At 30.5% G+C, this 17,938-nt stretch overlaps 2 protein-coding genes across 3 annotated transcripts; both read left to right on the forward strand.

Annotated features, from left to right (window-relative positions):
* Positions 1–2,242: 2,242 nt before the first annotated feature.
* Positions 2,243–3,138, forward strand: LOC105113468 (methanol O-anthraniloyltransferase-like). Its single transcript, XM_011009648.1, is given in 2 exon segments — positions 2,243–2,670; positions 2,673–3,138. Coding segments are annotated over 2 exon segments (837 nt in total). The 5' UTR covers positions 2,243–2,258; the 3' UTR covers positions 3,098–3,138.
* Positions 3,139–12,522: 9,384 nt separating this feature from the next.
* LOC105113469 (pathogenesis-related protein 5-like) lies at positions 12,523–17,426 on the forward strand. Of its 2 annotated transcripts, XR_839973.1 has the most exons (4): positions 12,523–12,750; positions 15,730–16,396; positions 16,530–16,731; positions 16,765–17,426. XR_839973.1 is itself a non-coding variant. In XM_011009649.1 (3 exons), the coding sequence occupies exons 1-3, from the start codon at positions 12,672–12,674 to the stop codon at positions 16,678–16,680; spliced, it is 897 nt and encodes a 298-aa protein (XP_011007951.1). In that variant the 5' UTR covers positions 12,523–12,671; the 3' UTR covers positions 16,681–16,841. The 2 variants fall into 2 exon arrangements, 1 of the variants encoding a protein (XP_011007951.1); XM_011009649.1 differs by having other exon boundaries at positions 16,530–16,841.
* The last annotated feature ends 512 nt before the right edge of the window (positions 17,427–17,938 follow it).

The following is a 17,938-nucleotide window of genomic DNA, read 5'->3' on the forward strand; positions in this document are numbered from 1 at the left end:
AAAGAGTGTGAAACAAATCTAGAAAATGCAAGTTAGAAACTCTTTATTTACCCTTCTTTTTTATAATGAGTTTTGAAAGCTAAAAGGTGGAAGAATGAATTTTTAACATTATCAATGTTTAATTAGCTATCATAAATCAAGAATTAAATATAGAAAAACCAAGAGTTTTTTTAGTAGGAAAACCAAGGGTTTTTTTTAGATTAATTTTTCATTCACTAATAATTCAATTAAATTGTGTTTATTAAAAAAATTTCCAATACTATAATTGTTGTGAAAAATACATGCAAAAAGTATTGATAAATAATTACATCAAGAGAAAAAACTAGAAAACATAAAATTTAATGTGGTTCGATAATGTACCTCTATCCACGTAAGTCCACATAAGTGAAAGGCTTTATTTTCATGAATATGGTTACATAATATGTTTTTATAAAAGGTTCTAAACTGTCAAGAGTCCAACCACCTAAGGGATATTAGTAATTTTTAATAACCTCTCTTTATGTACCACTTCACTTAATACGCTCCACTGCACCTTGATATTTGCCTATAAACTATAAATTATAATAATAACATATCAATTCAATCATAAAATCACTATTGAACTTTATTTCTTAGGGCGATTAATTTATTTAGTAGTTCACTACTAACAAATAGTAATAATATGTAAACATAAATTTGAAGAACTTTACATCTTGAATAAATAGCTATACATTTGAGGTGTTTTTTATCATTTGTCTTGCCATAATAGGTAGACCAACCTTTAATTTTTTTTATTTTATTTGAGCTAATTTTTTATTTATTAATTAAAAAATGCATTTTTTCTTTTTATTTCAAGTCATTTAATTTTTTTTTGCATTCATTCTAGTTGCTTTTAGTTTTTATTGGGTAAATAACATGGTTTGAGAAAATATAACTTTTTGGTTAGCAAAATGAATTAATAAAAAAACTATAATATAAAATTGTTATATTTAAATAAAATTTCAACTATTACTATTATATTAAAAATCTTTAATGCAAATAATTAGATAAAAAGATGAAATTATATATTTTAATTTGTATCCATCTCTTAATTTTCAAACATAATTTTTAGTTAGTGTTAACAATTCCCTTTAATATTTATTTATGTATGTAATTCAATATTTATTGTTTTAAAAGCATTTATTAACTTTTCATTTCCCAATGAAATTTTTTTTCATACTAGAAAACATGTTGATTACATCTCTCTATCTTTTTTTTTCATTTAAAAAAAAGGTTATATTTTATGTCATGCAATGAAGATACGAGCAAACTAATTTAGTAGGTATTCTTATTCCTGAAATACCATAAATTATAAGATTAAAAAAATAAAAATAAAGTTCTTTTTTATAATATGATCGTAAATAATACTTTATATTTTTGTTGTAGTGTGGTTTTTGTTTTCATTGAAAATCCAAGCGACGCAGTTCAGCTTACAGTGGGGATCTTAGGATTAAAAGGTTGAATATCTTAGGATTTTAGGTGGGTACAATTGATTTTTGATGTATTTCGGGCATTGATGTTTTTAAAAATATATTAAAATAATATTTTATAATTTTTTGTATATATTAAAATAATTTAAAAATTAATTTTAAATAAAAAAAATAAATTTTATCTATCTCATTTGAAACGCAATACCACACAAACACTTGTATGTTTAAATTAACCTGGCATTGCCTTAGAACCACTCGAAACAACTGTAATTTGATTGCTTTTATGTATTTCTTGGTCCCCTCCTTTGTTAGTGTTCATGGAAAACGTGCAATGAATTGAATTGTTTGCTTCCTTCTGAATTTTGATGGAATACAATCTTTGCATGCCAAGTATTTGTGGACCCTAAACGTTTCAGGCCATTTCTGTGTACGTGCCTGGTGAGCATTAAAACACCGTTTGATATTCTTGTAGCCTCTGCTTTTTGGGAGGGTGAGCCGCGAAACCAAACGGTATTACCCGGGCGCGACACCGACAGCGGGTTGTTGTGGATAATTATTTTTTAAAATATTTTATTTTTAAATAAATTAAAATAATATATTTTTTATTTTTTAAAATTTATTTTTGACGTATCAAGACTATTTTAAAAAATTAATTAAAAATATTTAATTCCTTCGAAAATGTTTTAAAACGCAAAAAACAATGATATGAGAAGAAAAAAAATTAATACTCGCATTGCCGAGACTACTATTATATAAGAAGCCTAAGTGATGCATAATCAAATTCATCGCCTCAATTACCGTCCATATATCATGGCATCATCCTCGTCGTCTCCGCTAAGATTTTTCGTCAAACGTCGTGAGCCACAGCTGATTGTGCCATCAAAGCCAACACCTCATGAAATAAAACAACTCTCAGATATAGATGACCAGCAAGGTCTTCGTATCCATTTCCCTTTTGTAATGTTCTATCGTAGCCATCCTTCCATGAAAGGAGAAGACGCCGTGAAGGTTATCAAAGAAGCATTAGGCAAAGCACTTGTGTTTTACTACCCCTTTGCCGGTAGGATTATAGAAGGGCCACCTCGAGTGACTTGTGTGCACCATGAGTACGACCAGCTAACGCACACAGAAGCCTCCATAGTCATGACTTTGCAGGAGCATGAGAAAGATATGGTCCATCGCTCCTCCTTTTTTGGCCCTCGTGAATTGAAATCAATAAGAAAGCAATTCCACCCCACCTTAAAAAATGCTCGAACTTTGAGGTGCTGGCTTCATTTTTATGGAGATCTCGGACAATTGCTCTTCAACTTGACCCCAAGGAGGTTGTTCGTTTATCAGTCATTGTCAACGTACGTGGAAAGCAAGGCCTAAAAGTTCCTAGTGGATACTACGGCAATGCTTTCGCTTACCCAACTGCCATCTCAAAGGCTGGACTCTTGTGTCAGAGCCCATTGGGATATGCACTTGAGCTAGTGACGAGACTGAAGACCCAGATGAACGAAGAATACATTAAATCAGTTGCAGACCTTCTGGTGTTAAAAGGGAGACCACATTATACAACAGTTGGGAACTTCCTTATTGCTGATGTCACTCGTCTTGGACTTGGAGATATTGATTTTGGATGGGGAAAGGCTGTTTACGGGTTCTAATTGGAGCTCGGCCTTGTGCTAGCTACCATGTCGGTGGATTCAAAAATAGTTATGGGGAGGAGGGCATCTTAGTACCCATATTGCTGCATCTTAGTACCCATATTGCTGCCATCGCCGATCATTAATAGGTTTCAACAAGAGCTCACGAGCAATGGCATTGAGTACCCAAGAAAAATCGCACCTAGGCTTCAGAATCCAAAATAGGAGTCAAGAAGAAAAGCAAATACCTTCCGTTTAGCTTTCTAATATCATGTTTTAGAGCTTCAACTATAAAATTAACATCCTAGTTTTTTTTTTTTTTCTATCCTCTTTTGTGATATTGTACAAATGAAAATGTAAAATATTTTATTTTTCTTGTTTAATATTTAGTATCTTATACTTATTTCATGTCTAAGTATATTCATTAATCTTATATTTTGATTTAGAGAACAAAAGGAGACATTAATGACAAAATAAAGTTAATTGAACTGTTTTGGACAATTTTAACACAACTTTGTAATCTAGGCACAACTCCTTCTTCTAAACTCCGATTGAGATGATTATAAGTTATAAGAACCCTAAGGAACACCTCTATAACTTTTACATTTTGATTTTTGAGAAATACTAATTGTATCAAGATCAAAATTAGACATAAAACCATTGCACTTCTACTGCTAACATGCTAGAGCATTCTTTGACATGTAAATTTAACATGTGATTTATTTTTGGAAGCTTCCAGACTTGGTGCCTGAAATTCCAGTAGAAGACATCACTTTCTTTATTATATTAGAGCTCTATTTTATTATTTAACAATTTCATTAAATATTCAAATTCGATGGTTATTATTGAAGATAATGTTGCAAGTATTTTTAAGAGATTTTGTAGGCTTTTAAAAAGGGAAAAACATGTAAAAAAGAAAAGAGAGATCATACCTCTTCTTCTCTATTCTTTCTTCCCTATTTTCTTTTTCTCCTTTATGATTTTTATGATTGAACTGTGAAACTAAATTTGATTTGGTCGGAGGAAACTGAAGCCTCAAAATCAATAAAATTATGAGATTTAACTTATTTTGAGTGTTTAATTTCTACTTTAAGTATAAATGTTCTTTGGTGTCTATTTTTCATGATTATCTCATTTAATTACTAGGAGCCCTGCTAGTTTAACACTTGTCTTGAGTGTAATAGTTAGGGTTAATTATATTACTTGTTTTCTAATTAACTAAAAAAATAGTTCTAATAGTGAACATTCAAAGTTTGATATATATATCGATGATTAATTGTAAAAGACTTGATAATGGATGTTAACTTAAACCAAAATTGTTTTTTGATTGATTTGATAATTTAATTTGAATGTTTCTTAGTTTTTCTCTTAAAACTATTTTTGTTATTATCAAACCCTACATTTCATCTTGATTGATATAAAACTAGGATAGATACTCTCAGTGAAAACGATTCTCACTTACAGTATAACATATATTTTTAAAAGATTGGGTTTTAGTTTTGATTGCCTACGACCAAAAACCATGTATTATTCCCATTGTTTATATCATTTTCCCTCTCAATAAGATTTTTGATGTTGCACTAAAATGAATGGAAATATTTAATCGATAAAGATGGTTAATTGGTTAAAACATTGAATAATAAATTATGTTTAGAGCATCACTTAAGTCTTACCTCCCATAAGTATTCAAGAACCTCTATTATCTAATTGTATAGGTTTTCTACTAACTACTTTTGTTATTGTGGCCAACTACATGGTTGGTTATTATAACAAACACACTCTTAAGTTCATAAATTGCTTTAACCTAAATTTAAACTTAAATTTGCTATACCTCTATTTAGAGCTTATATATCCTAAAGTCAAAGGGTGTGGACTTCAATTCCTAGTCATAAGAGGGGAAAAAAGACCTAAAAGCTACATAAATTTATATAAATCCTCATTTGTATACAAAATTTTCATTAGATCCTTTATTAGGTGTTGAGATAAAATTATATAATTGATTTACTTGTTATATAAGTAATGTTGTTTTTCAATCAATTTCAATTTAGTTTGGCAACCTGTTCAAATTTGGGTTTTTCCATACCCATGAAAGTTTTTGGCCTATTTTTTTTTATCTTTCTAGCCATATAAATTAATCTGAAATTCAAGATCTATAGCTCTAGATATAATCCAATGACAGAACAATGTTTGAATTTGAAGTGAATAGGCATCTCCTTCATAAACTTAGCCTTTTCTTTGTACTTTCACTTCCAATAGTTAATCACAACAATCAATCCTTTGAATTGTGAGAATACCTGCATTTAAAATAAGCATTTACCATAAATTAAAGGTATCTTATATTATCAAACTTGTTATTATAAAACATGCTCTAGTTAAGGAGTTATTAATACTTCAAGTGCAAAATAATAATATAAAACATTGATAAAAACACACTTTTAAGTACTAATTATACCTCCCAACTAGCTTATTACTAGTCCCTAGTAATCAAAGTGTTAAAATAGAAAAACAATTTGCAAGTTTTCCAAAGCAAGACATTCATCATTTAACATCTATTACTCTATCCAAGTAAACAAACTCTCATTAAATTTATATATATCTGCTTCATATTGTTGAAACAATATATTGATAAACCTTTTTTTTTATGTGCTCAATATATAGTCACTATTTATTATCTTCTTTATGTTTTCAGAAAAACTGGTCTGATCATCCCCTTTGCAGGTGCATTTAATGCACTTAATGTCCACCAAATTTACCAAAACTTGCACGAAACTAATCACCAGACATCCCTATACATCAGGGTATGGTCGACTGACACGACTAAAAGATTGATGTCTTCTCCCAAGTGTAGGAATGTCGAAGTAATAAATAACACGGCAAGACCGAGGTCGAACCATAGGGAGGTTAATTGTACAAATTATAAATAACAACAATAGTCATAATAACAATAACAATAATAATAGTAGTAGTAGTAGTAGTAGTAGTAGTAGTAATAAAGAAAGAGAAGAAGAAGATGATGATGATGAGAACTTGGAGATAGAATATTCGTGTAAAGATTAAACAATGATAATAATAAATGTCAAGGTTAAAGGTTCCACTAATAGTATGTCAAATAAGTATAGATAAACTCTTATTATTTAATTAAAAACCACACACAAAGGAGGTTTCATTATAGATTGTTAACATGATTACATTAACCATCTTATTCGATTAATGCTAATACTTATAAATCTCGTCAAGCATGTATGATTATAACTTATGTTAACAACGAATCAAGTTCTTTTCAGAGATCAGGTGTCGGTTATACCATATAGTATGGGTTATGAAAGTGTCAAGCATTTGTTGTACCAATTATTATACAACATAAATCAAGATTAGTCATTTAACAAGCAAAGTATTAAAGAGTGAACAAGATAACAAATATAAAACATGCTAGTATCAAACATTAAAGTCCATATTAAGTTTACATTATACTTATTCTTACACCATTAGTGTAACCTTTTCACCTTGACATAATTAACTTAGCTAGACATAATGAAAGAAAGCAAAATAGATAAACAAAATAAGAACATAAAAGTTAACTAAGTAAAGGAAAGGAAATGAAAGGCATAAACTTGATATTAATGAAAGCAAAGCATAAACATTACAAAAAATACAAAGAGAGAAAGGAAGAGCATGATCTTGATCTGGAAACCAAGATGCCTAAATTCATGGCAAATGCCTCCTTTTATAGGCCAAAATTGGGAACTATTGATTTGATGACTAATTGATAAGTGGGTGGCCAACTTTTGACTTGGTGACAATCCTTATCTTCTCTTGTCTGCCCAAAACGTCATTGATAACGTCACAATTGGATATCAAACAAGTTTAGAGGTTCCACTAATGGTATATCAAACAAGGATTATATAAACTCTTATTATTGAATTGGAAACCACACACAAAGGAGGTTCCAATCATATTATATATTGTTAACATGATTACATTAGTCATCTTATTCAATTAATGTTAATACTTGTAAATCTCGTCAAGCATTCATGATTATAACTTATGTTAACAACAAATCAAGTTCCTTTCATAGTTCAGGTGTCGGTTATACCATACATTATGGGCTATGAAAGTGCCAAGCATTTGTTGTACCAAGTGTTATACAACATAAATCAAGATTAGTCATTTCACAAGCAAAGTATTAAAGAGTGAACAAGATAACAAATATAAAACATGTTAGTATCAAACATTAAAGTCCATATTAAGTTTACACTATACTTATTCTTACACCATTAGTGTAACATTTTCACCTTGACATAATTAACTTAGCTAGACATAATGAAAGAAAGCAAAATAAATAAACAAAATAAGAAACATAATAAACTTAGCTAGACATAATGAAAGAAAGAAAAATAAATAAACAAAATAAAAACATGAATAAGATTAAAGTTAACTAAGTAATTGAAAGGAAATGAAAGGCATAAATTTGATATTAACGAAAGCAAAGCATAAACATTACAAAAAATACAAAGAGAGAAAGCAAGAGCATGATCTTAATCTAGACACCAAGATGCCTAAATGAATGGCAAATGCCTCCTTTTATAGGCCAAAATTGGAAACTATTGATTTGATGACTAATTGATGAGTGGGTGACCAACTCTTAACTTGGTGACAATCCTTATCTTCTTTTGTCTACCCAAAACATCATTGATAACGTCCAAATTAGAGCTACTTGAAAACATGAAAGTTGTAGTAAATTGCCTCAGCTTTCTTGTGTAAAACATTCAGCTCATTTCGACTTCTAGCACTCCAGATATGGCCAAAATATTGAACAGTGCTTGGGCTGGAGGACAGATTCGGGCTTCTTTGTTGTTGCTATAATTTGGACTTGAAAATGACCTTTTTAGATTTTAGGCTCCATATGAAAGTTGTAGGCCTATGTCTTACCTTTCCATCCATATAAATTAGACCTAAATCTGAGATCTATAGCTCCAGATATGACTCAATTACCGAATAGTATTCCAATTTGGATTGCACCAACATCTATTTTCTAAGTTTGGCCATCTTTTTATCCTTTCAATTTCAGTTCTTAAATTCATCAATCAATCCTTTCATTTATGTGATATGCCTGTATTTAAAATAAACATTTACCATAAATTAAAGGCATCTTATATTATTAGATATATTATTATAAAACATGTTTTAGTTAAGGAGTTATTGATACTTCAAGTGCAAAATGATGATATAAAACCTTAATAAAAATGCACTTTTAAGTACTAATCATCAGCACCGGCTCACTAGCAAATAAACGAACGTGACACCACCCCAAAGAGGCCAACTCAGGCAGCCTACAACTGCAAATTTGACAAGGCACCATGTCTACTTTGAGTCAACGGTTGGGATCTTTTTCATCTGAATCAAGGGTTGAAATTTTTCTCTAGAGTAGACAAGATTACCCTCTTTCAGTGTCTATAAATAAAGGTGGATTTGATGGTTTGATGGAGGAGAAAATTGGGTCCAAAATTAGAGAAAAAACAGTCACTTCCCTATTTTTCTTCTTTTTATGTTGCCTCTCTCTCTCTCTCATTTCTCATTCTCAACTGTGCCTTCAGCCACCACCACCACTGTCACTACTGGCTGGACAACCATCCTCTCTACCATAGGAAGCCTACCAGCAATTAAACAGCCACAGTGACTCTTTCCTCTCTTCTTCTTCCAGCTTTTCTCCCTCCTGTACTTTAACATGACAAGTTAACAATAGAGTCCAACAAGAAGCGTAAATATAATTTAAGGACTAACAATTATTTCAATTGCAAAAGCAAGAAAAAAACCCATTATTTTGGCCAATTACCCATTATTCTGCCAGTTAATGCAAAAGCAAGAAAAAAACCTTTTCATGAATCAAATAGAAGTTAAGCATCATGTTAGGTTCAAATAATTACATTGTAATGGTTCATAGGAGATCATACATGAAAACTAAATATTTCCATGGAAAAGGATTTTCAAAAACACACAATATGAACTCATGGTATACTACTATAATCACCTTAAAAAATAGAGGGCTCAATAATTTGTAACTATTTGTATAGAGTGTCTTCCTTTCTCTCTAAACAAAGCAATCAATATCTAAAAATTAAACAAATCATGAAGCTAACAAAATCAACAACAAACTTGAACTTATTATAAAGCTAACACCAAATAACCATGTTTTCGCATTGCAGCCAATTTTGTAGCCTATGAAACATTTATATCAAAATTGTTTCGTAACCTAGGAGAACATACACTGATACACATACTTATAAAAGCATGCAAATAAGAAAAAGTTTTAAATCAAATAGCCTCACAAGAGTTCAAAGATTATTCAGGAGCAAATAAGCAAACTATAAAAAGCACAACTGAACTTTATCCTGCCTTTTATATATCTAGACAAATGCTTTTATTCAATTCAGGATCATGAGATTGTTTGCCAGAAAGCTTTGTTGGCATTCCCTATGTAGTTTATTAAATAATCTACTCAATATTATCGTAGATCTGGATTAGTAAAGATATCTCATTAAAAGAGCTATAGGGATAAAATTTACCTTACTATATTTTCTTTAATAAAGGAGAACTCTTCTTCTGCTACAACTTACAAGAATAGAGAAGGATTGCAACAGCTTACACAAAAGTGAAGAGAGAAAAGAAGTCAAAACAAAGGATCGCATTGTCTGTGCAGAGTAGTTGAAAACTTGAATGGGAAAAGAATAATGGTTTTTAAGGTGGAGAGGTGGTTTGCATAGTTTGTAGTCTTTGCACAGACGGCGGCTTTTTATGAGAGTAAGGGAGAGGGGGTTATGCTATGTTAGGTTAATTAACTATTTATATCCCTTGGCTGAAGGCGACGTTTTATGATTTTTTTGATTAGTTCAATTTGGTTTGTAGGTTTTATAACTAAAATTGAACCAGACCTGTTAAAATTTATAGTTTTAAAAATCTGTTTAATTAGTTTTTCATCTTAGTTTGGATTTTTCAGTTAATTTTTTTTGGTTTTTTTTTATTTTCTCGGTTGATCAATTTTTTCAAAACCTTTATTGCGAATATCTTAGTTATACAAGTGAGAAGCAATAAAGCTTTAAGGACAAATGATTCATCCTTGACAACAACAGAAATCTCATTACTTTAAAGTTCTTCAACATGTAAGTATCTTCCTTTATTTTAATTTAAACATAGATATTTTTTATTACTATTATACATGAGAAAAATTTGAGTTAATATAAATTATAAATTTGATTATTTGCTTAGTATGCATGTCAAAATTCTATTATTATTTTTATATTGAAAACATGTTTGCCACTAGATAAGCTTTTACATGCTCATTATTTTAAACATTTATAAACTTTAGGCTTTTATTTCAAAGAAAAAGCAATAAAATAAACCAAAAAAAAAATAAAATCTTTATTGGTTGTGGTGTAACACCACACTTAGGTTGCCTTCCAAAAGCATTTTTCTTTATTGTCTTTAGCTAGACAACTCTCAATAGTTTTTCTTCTCAAACTTTGGTTAGATCACTTATAATAATCACTGGCAGGGTTTTGTCATCTCCCAAGTACATATATTTCAAATATTTAGGTAAACACTTCAATTCCAACTTTAGGGGCTGTTCAATAGAAGGCAAAACCCTTTCATAAGAATTTTATAGTTGTAAAGGAGATTTAACTAACTTGTTTGGCATTTTTAATTAGTGAATGCAAAGACATAATTGCTTCTTTCATGTCCTCATTATTCTTTAACCTTATATCCTTATCTATCTTGTTATGCTGTAATACGAAGTTCAACGCATCTTTCAAGAAATTATGCTCATAACCATCTTATATAATAGGGTCAATTACATTAACATAACAAACATATTCATGTTCTTCTATATTTCATAGGATCAAAAATGTTAAATGTTATTTTTTCTCCATCAAACTCAAAAGATAAAGTACACGTATACGCATCGATCTTAGTTCCTGTTGTTTTTATAAATGATCTGCCTAACAATATTTGAGTTGGATTTGAAGTAAATTCATCATCTATGTCAATGATGTAAAAATCTACATGAAAAATCAGTTCCTTTACCATAATTAGAATATCCTTAACAATACCTTTAAGGTATGATTAGACATTTTTGTTAATTGAATTATTACCTTTGTTTCATTTAAAAGTTCTAAATTCAAATTCTCGTAAATTGATAGTGGCATGACATTAATTGATGCTCCCAAATCAAGCATAGTCTTTTCTAACTTATGATTTCCAAACACATAAGGTATAGTGAACATATCTGGGTCCTTAGACCTTTGAGGAAATTTTCGTTGTATAACTACAGACATGTTCTCTCCAACCCTTATTTTCTCATCAATTTTTGGCCTTTTTGTTTAGATACTTGGTATATCATGGAATTTGTTTGATTGAATCCAACGATGGAATGTTCACCTCTACCTTCTGAAAAGTTTCAAAGATTTCATTACGCATCTCATTCTTGGATTTTTACCTTTCTTGGATCCTAAGACCCACCATTTTTATGTCAGACTCTAAGTCGTAGTGGGATGTTCGGCGTTATTATTTTTCTAATTAGATCAGGAAACTAATCTTGACTTTCAGCTTGCATTTGGACTTTAGCCTTCAAGATGATTTTATCTAAAGTTGAATTCTTATCAAAGTTATAATACTGAATGTAATGATGAAACTAGGCTTTTGAATTGAATGGTTTTGATATTTAAAAGTATTTTTATTTGGTTTAATTTTGAGGTTTCTAACCTATTGAAGGGTATTTTAAGGTTGGAAATGGCGATTTTAGGATGCATTTTAGGTTTATCACGTGAATGCGGCTTATAAAATGGGTTTATAAGGTTTAAAAACTTAAATTCTGACTTTCGATTCACTAGAGATGGCATGAATTTGAACTAGTACATGACGCATCCTTAAAAAGAAGAGGAAGAAAATAACTCAGGCGCCTGACATATTTCTGTAGCCCTTTAGGTTTCTTCTTTCTAAGAAAAAATTTTTAGATTTTGATTAAAATACTTTCTAAATAAAAATAATTATAGGTTTTTAAATTATTATTCAATTTTATCACAGTTTTTAAATTACATTATAGGTTTTTGCGGTAACATTAACAATTATTTTTTAATTATTATGTAGATAATATGAAAGAGTATTTTAAGAATGTGCTTATGAATATTCAATTAAAATAAATTTTCTTTTTTATTATTTTTTAAATAATCTTGACCTAATTTTAATATCTTTTGTTTTTTTGCCAATCAATTATAACTCAGCTATTATTAATATTTCCCTTTCAAAAAAAAAAAGATCTCGAGTTCATATCTCTACGTTCTAACAAAAAAGAAAAGAAAAAAGAGAGCCGTGAGAACAATATGGATAGAGCATGCATGGCATCGGTGTTTGGTTTGGCATGTAAGCAAAGAACCCTTTTTTGAGCTGTCTGTAGCTTTAATTATATTTGTATATTCACTTGTCTCTCTCACACGTATTCTCCTTGTTGATTATCTTGCCATGAGCTCCATTGTCTCCTTTATCCCCTCCTTCCATCGTCTCACTTGTCAAGCTGTGCCCACTAAGAAGATAGTGCTTTGAGATGGCTCAAATCCTAGGTCGCCATCTTCATCTGTTCATGCTCCTGACAGTTCTCATTCTCCAGATCGCCATGGCAGCAGGTAAGAAATGTATTATCTACTCATGTTTTTTTGGAGTTCATTATGGCTCCTTCGGCCCTTGGTCCCTACCCCTACGTGTTTTTTTTTTTTTTTTTTGGAGCTAGTCATGACTCAGTTTAAATCTGCAGTTAATCCTGGTATGTATTATCAAGAACTAAACCTATATATATAATTTATTAGCTTTTAATCCATTTATAACTTATTTCCTCTATGTTGTTTTCCAATTTATTTATTTCCTTGAGAAATTTGATTTAGTAATTGAGGGTAGCTTATAAATGATAGTATTAGAAGCTCAAGTAGACGGTCAATTGTAATGACTCGAATCAACTCAAATCTTATAATATAATTTTTCATTAACTTGACCTAGATTAGACACCTCATCAGTAAGTTATTGAATTAGTATATTAAGTGCTGGGTTGTATTATACATATATAATTAAATGGTACGAGAAATTATTATTTCCTCACACTTAAATGCATTGTGAATTGTAATATTAATTCATAGTGTATCCCTTTTATTTTTCACTTTTTTTATTTTTTTCATTTTTCTCCTTTTTTCATTTTTTTTCTAAAATTACTTTCCTTTTTTTCCAACTTTCCTCTTTTTAAAAAAATTATTTTTGTTGATTTTACTTTTTAAATATTGAGCTCGTTAAAAATTTTATTTTGTAATTTTTTTCTTTAAAACATTGTAGATTACTGTGGTGTTTTTCCATATTGTGTTTCTCTACATAATTTTTTTTGTTGTTTTTTATGATTTTCTCTGAAATTATATTTTTTAAATTTTATTTGTTAATATTAAGCTACATAAAAATTACATTTACAATATATGAGGAAAGTGCTATAACTTTCCTCATAAATTACTGTGTATTGCTACAGTGTTTTTTCTCATGTGATTTTTTTCTATTTTATTATGTTTTTTTTCTAAAATTGTCTTGTTTAATTTTATTTTTTAACTATTAAACTGGTTAAGAACTGCAATTTTAAATAAATACAATTTTTTTCCCGTAAAACAGTATGAATTGATATAATTTTTCTTCAAATAGTTTTTTTCTTGTTTTTTTTGTGTTTTTTTTTGTAATATGATTTTTCTAAAAAAATTTCACACCCAAATACACTGTGGATTACAATATTAATCCACAACGCATTCCTTTTCTTTCTTTCTTTTGTGCTTTTTCATTTTTCCCCCTTTTCCTTTTTTTTTTGTTTGTTTATCTTTTTCCAAAATTACTTTCCTTTTTTTCAACTTTCCTCTTTTTTATTTATTTTTTATTTTTTTTTCAAAATTATTTTTATTGAATTTACTTTTTAAATATTAAGGTGGTTAAAAATTTCGCTTTGTAATTGTTTTCCTTTAAAATATTATGGATTACTACAGTGTTTTTCCACATAGTATTTCTCCATATGGTTTTTTTTGTTGTTTTTTATGATTTTCTTTGAAATTATATTTTTTATTTTATTTTTTAATATTGACTGGATAAAAATTATAGTTATAATATGTGATGAAAGTGCTGTAACTTTTCTCATAAATTACTGTAGATTGCTCTAGTGTTTTTTTCACATGATTTTTTCTGTTTTATTATTTTTTTTTCTAAAATTATCTTAGTCAATTTTATTTTTTAAATATTAAGTTAGTTAAGAATTACAATTACAAGTAAATACAATTTTTTCCTCACAAAACACTATGGATTGATACAGTTTTTCCTCACATGGTTTTTTTATAGTTTTTTTGTATTTTCTTTTTTGTAATATGTTTTTTTCTAAAATTATATATTTTTATCAATTTTATTTTTTTTTAATATTGAGTTGGTTAGAATTTAACTTTATAATAAAGCACAATCATGTGAGAAAAGTACTGTAACTTTTCTCACAAAACATTATGGATTGCTATAATATCTCTTCACATGATTTTTTTTCTTATGATTTTTTTAAAATTATCTTTGTCACTGTAAATATGTGAGGAAAAGCTTAATCATTATGGATTGATGCAGTTTCTTATGATTTTATCTCTGTCATTGTGTAATTTTTTTTTTAAAATACTGTGAATTATTGCAATGTTTTCCTATATGATTTTTTCAAAATTTATCTTTATCGATTTTTTTTAATATGAAGTTAGTTAAAAATTATAGTTACAATAAAGTTAAATCATATAGGAAAAGTATTGTAATTTTTCTCACAAAACATTATGGATTGCTATAGTATTTCTCTAAATGATTTTTTATTTTATTTTATTGAGGAAAGCAATATAGTTTTTCTTACAAAACATTGTCAATTGCTACAATGTTTTTCCTCCTAGGTTTTTTTCCTTCCAAAATTATCTTTGGGGTTTTTTTTTAATATTAAGTCGATAGAAAATTTAGCTGTGGAATTGTTTTTGCTTTTTATTAAAAGAAAAGTTAAATCTTGTGGTAAAAGCACTGTATCTTTCCTCACAAAACACTGTAAATTGCTACAAATCATTTTATTTAGTCTTTAAGTTTTTTTATCACCAACACAACTTTTTTTCCATCATAAAATATTGGCTCCATCATACCTTTAATTTCGATTACTTATCTAGCACTGGTTTACAATTATAATACTATCAAGTATATTTGTTTTATAAACCCGCGGCTGCACACAATCATGCCATCTCATATATCTTATAATGGAGATGGAATAAACTATCTATTTGATCTTACATTTTTCAATTCATGTATAACTTAGCCCCCCTTTAATTTCACTCCTTTTCCCTTCTTTTTTTTACTTTTTTTTATAAATAAAATAAAGAGAGAAGTAGAGGAGTGGTGCAAGTTTTGATTATGAAATAAGTAATTTAAGAATAAAAACAGCTAAATTGAGGATGATCAATGATGGTGGACAGGATTTGTTAATTATTTATTGATACTACAAGGACTAATATACTAGTTTCACTAAACTATAGGGACTAAGTTTATAGTGCGCTCATGTTTTTGTTGCTGTTTTGTGATGTTGCTTTGGGCAGGGCAAAACACGTCCACTGAGGCAAAAAGTTTTACGTTAGTTAATAACTGCAACGATACAGTATGGCCTGGAATCCTAACAAGAGGTAACAATAGCAATGGCTATGGTTTTGCTCTACAACAAGGCCAAACCGCCTTCTACAGCGCCACGGCCGGATGGAGTGGCCGGATGTGGGCACGAACCGGTTGCAGTTTTGATAAAAACGGCACTGGAACTTGTCAAACAGGTAGCTGCGGCACCTCTATAAACTGCACAGTCCCGAGTAAACCACCCAACACCATTGCCGAGTTCACTCTTGGTGATGTTGATTTCTACGATGTTAGCCTTGTCGATGGATTTAATTTGCCTATAGTAATTTCTCCTATTGATGGCAAGGGAAATTGTAGCATTGCTGGTTGCGATGGGGACCTCCGACAAAATTGCTCGTCCGGACTGGCTGTTAAGTCCGACGGGAAGGTCATTGCTTGCCGGAGCGCATGTGATGCTTTCAACACCGACGAATACTGTTGTAGAGGAGCATATGCCGATCCTGTAGCATGTCTGCCAACCAACTTTTCCAGGAGTTTTAAACAAGTCTGTCCTGCAGCAGCTAGCTATGCATTTGATGACAGTATAAGCATCATAACATGCTCTGCCTCAGAATACATTGTCACCTTCTGTGCCTCAAGGTAAGCAATGCTTATCACTGCTGCTGCAGATGCTATATGTACCTGTTTTGATGCCTCTTCTCGAATGAATTTCTCCTTGTAGAACAATATGAATATTATGCTGACCAACTAATTTGCCTGTATGTGAGTCCAGGAATCAAAAGGTGTGCTCTTATCATGATAACAAGCTTGTCTGCAACACATCGAATGGTTCAAAAGCATCTCCCCTTGGCCTAGGAGGATGGATTGTGGTGTTGGCACTGCCTTTGACATATAATTTGAAGATGAAATTCTATCACAGCTGACATTAATGCTCCCCTTCTCTCGAGAACGTCCTCTCCTTTGTAAATCAAGAAAGTGTTCCTTTGTCGGTTTTGAAATCACGACTTACTTTTCCTGATGCCTTGTTTTTTGCAGCATGTTTGAAACTCTCTGGATTGAATTCTATTCAGATATTTTAGTCAAATCATGAGCCCATAACCAGTCAGATACAAAAAGAAGATTGGAAGTAACAGATTCTCAATACAGTAACATGCTGACAACATGAAATGATCAAAAGCTTCTGCTTAGCAAAGCTAGTTCAACTAAACCAATATAAATTTTCAGGGCTGGAGTGAATTCTCCATGTTAATAGCAAAACAATAAGTTCTTGGTGTTACCTGCTAAATTGCTCCATGGATACAATAGCTGGGAGAGATATAATCCCATATGTGGTGGTGCTACCATGAATAGCCTGTTCTGCCATAAATATTTCCTCAAGCTGTTGAGCATCAAATGTAGCTCCAACATCAGGCTGCTGCTGCTTCTTCCCACAATGATCACCAAATGGAAGTGACCTCGTCCAAGAAATCTTGGGTTTTAGAAGCCCATGAACTCACTCTTTCTTGCACTGCATCTGTCACCACATCACATCACATCACATCACATCACACAAACATGCAGACTTGCTGAATCCTACTTTGCCACTACCTACTGTTGCTCACTTGGATCAATGCCATTGAGCTTCCATTTGTCTCCTTCAAACTGACTCGCAACCTTAAACCTGCAGCTTCCATTTGTTGCAGAATTCCCCCCCCCCCCCCCCCCCCACACCCACATAATTCCCTGTACATTTATGCTACCTCTTAAACTCATTTTGTGCAATTCAATAATCCCCCCCCCCCCCACCCACCCAACTCTTGATGCAGCAAGGAGGATGAATTTGAGGGCTAAATCGTGATTTTGGAAAACATTTCTTGGATTTTGATTTCTTGTTGCACGCTATGTTTCATCATTCACTGACTACTTCGGTAACGTTTCTTTCTTTCTTTCTTTCTTTCTAAAATAAGAACATAGGTATATCACCTAAAAAAAGAAGAAAAATAGAATAGATAAATGAAATAATCTTAACCTTACATTTTCAAGAACCCATCTCCATCGTTGTTCTGCATATAAAATATATATATATATATATATATATATATATATATATATATATATGACCTTAAGCCTGCCTAACCCGGGAAGATTTCAAGTTCGAATGCAGATGAAATTTGGTTGACTGACTTTATCAAATTTAATCTA

The sequence above is a fragment of the Populus euphratica genome, unplaced genomic scaffold (assembly GCF_000495115.2).
Source record: "Populus euphratica unplaced genomic scaffold, PopEup_1.0 scaffold425.1, whole genome shotgun sequence".
In the NCBI taxonomy this organism is placed as follows: domain Eukaryota; kingdom Viridiplantae; phylum Streptophyta; class Magnoliopsida; order Malpighiales; family Salicaceae; genus Populus; species Populus euphratica.

Bases quoted from the DNA above. Each gene is read 5' to 3' on its own strand.
- LOC105113469 (XM_011009649.1), top strand. From the start codon at position 12,672: ATGGCTCAAATCCTAGGTCGCCATCTTCATCTGTTCATGCTCCTGACA. The intron at 12,751-15,729 runs GTAAGAAATGTA...TGCTTTGGGCAG, and splicing joins CCAGATCGCCATGGCAGCAG to GGCAAAACACGTCCACTGAG. The intron at 16,397-16,529 runs GTAAGCAATGCT...ATGTGAGTCCAG, and splicing joins GTCACCTTCTGTGCCTCAAG to GAATCAAAAGGTGTGCTCTT.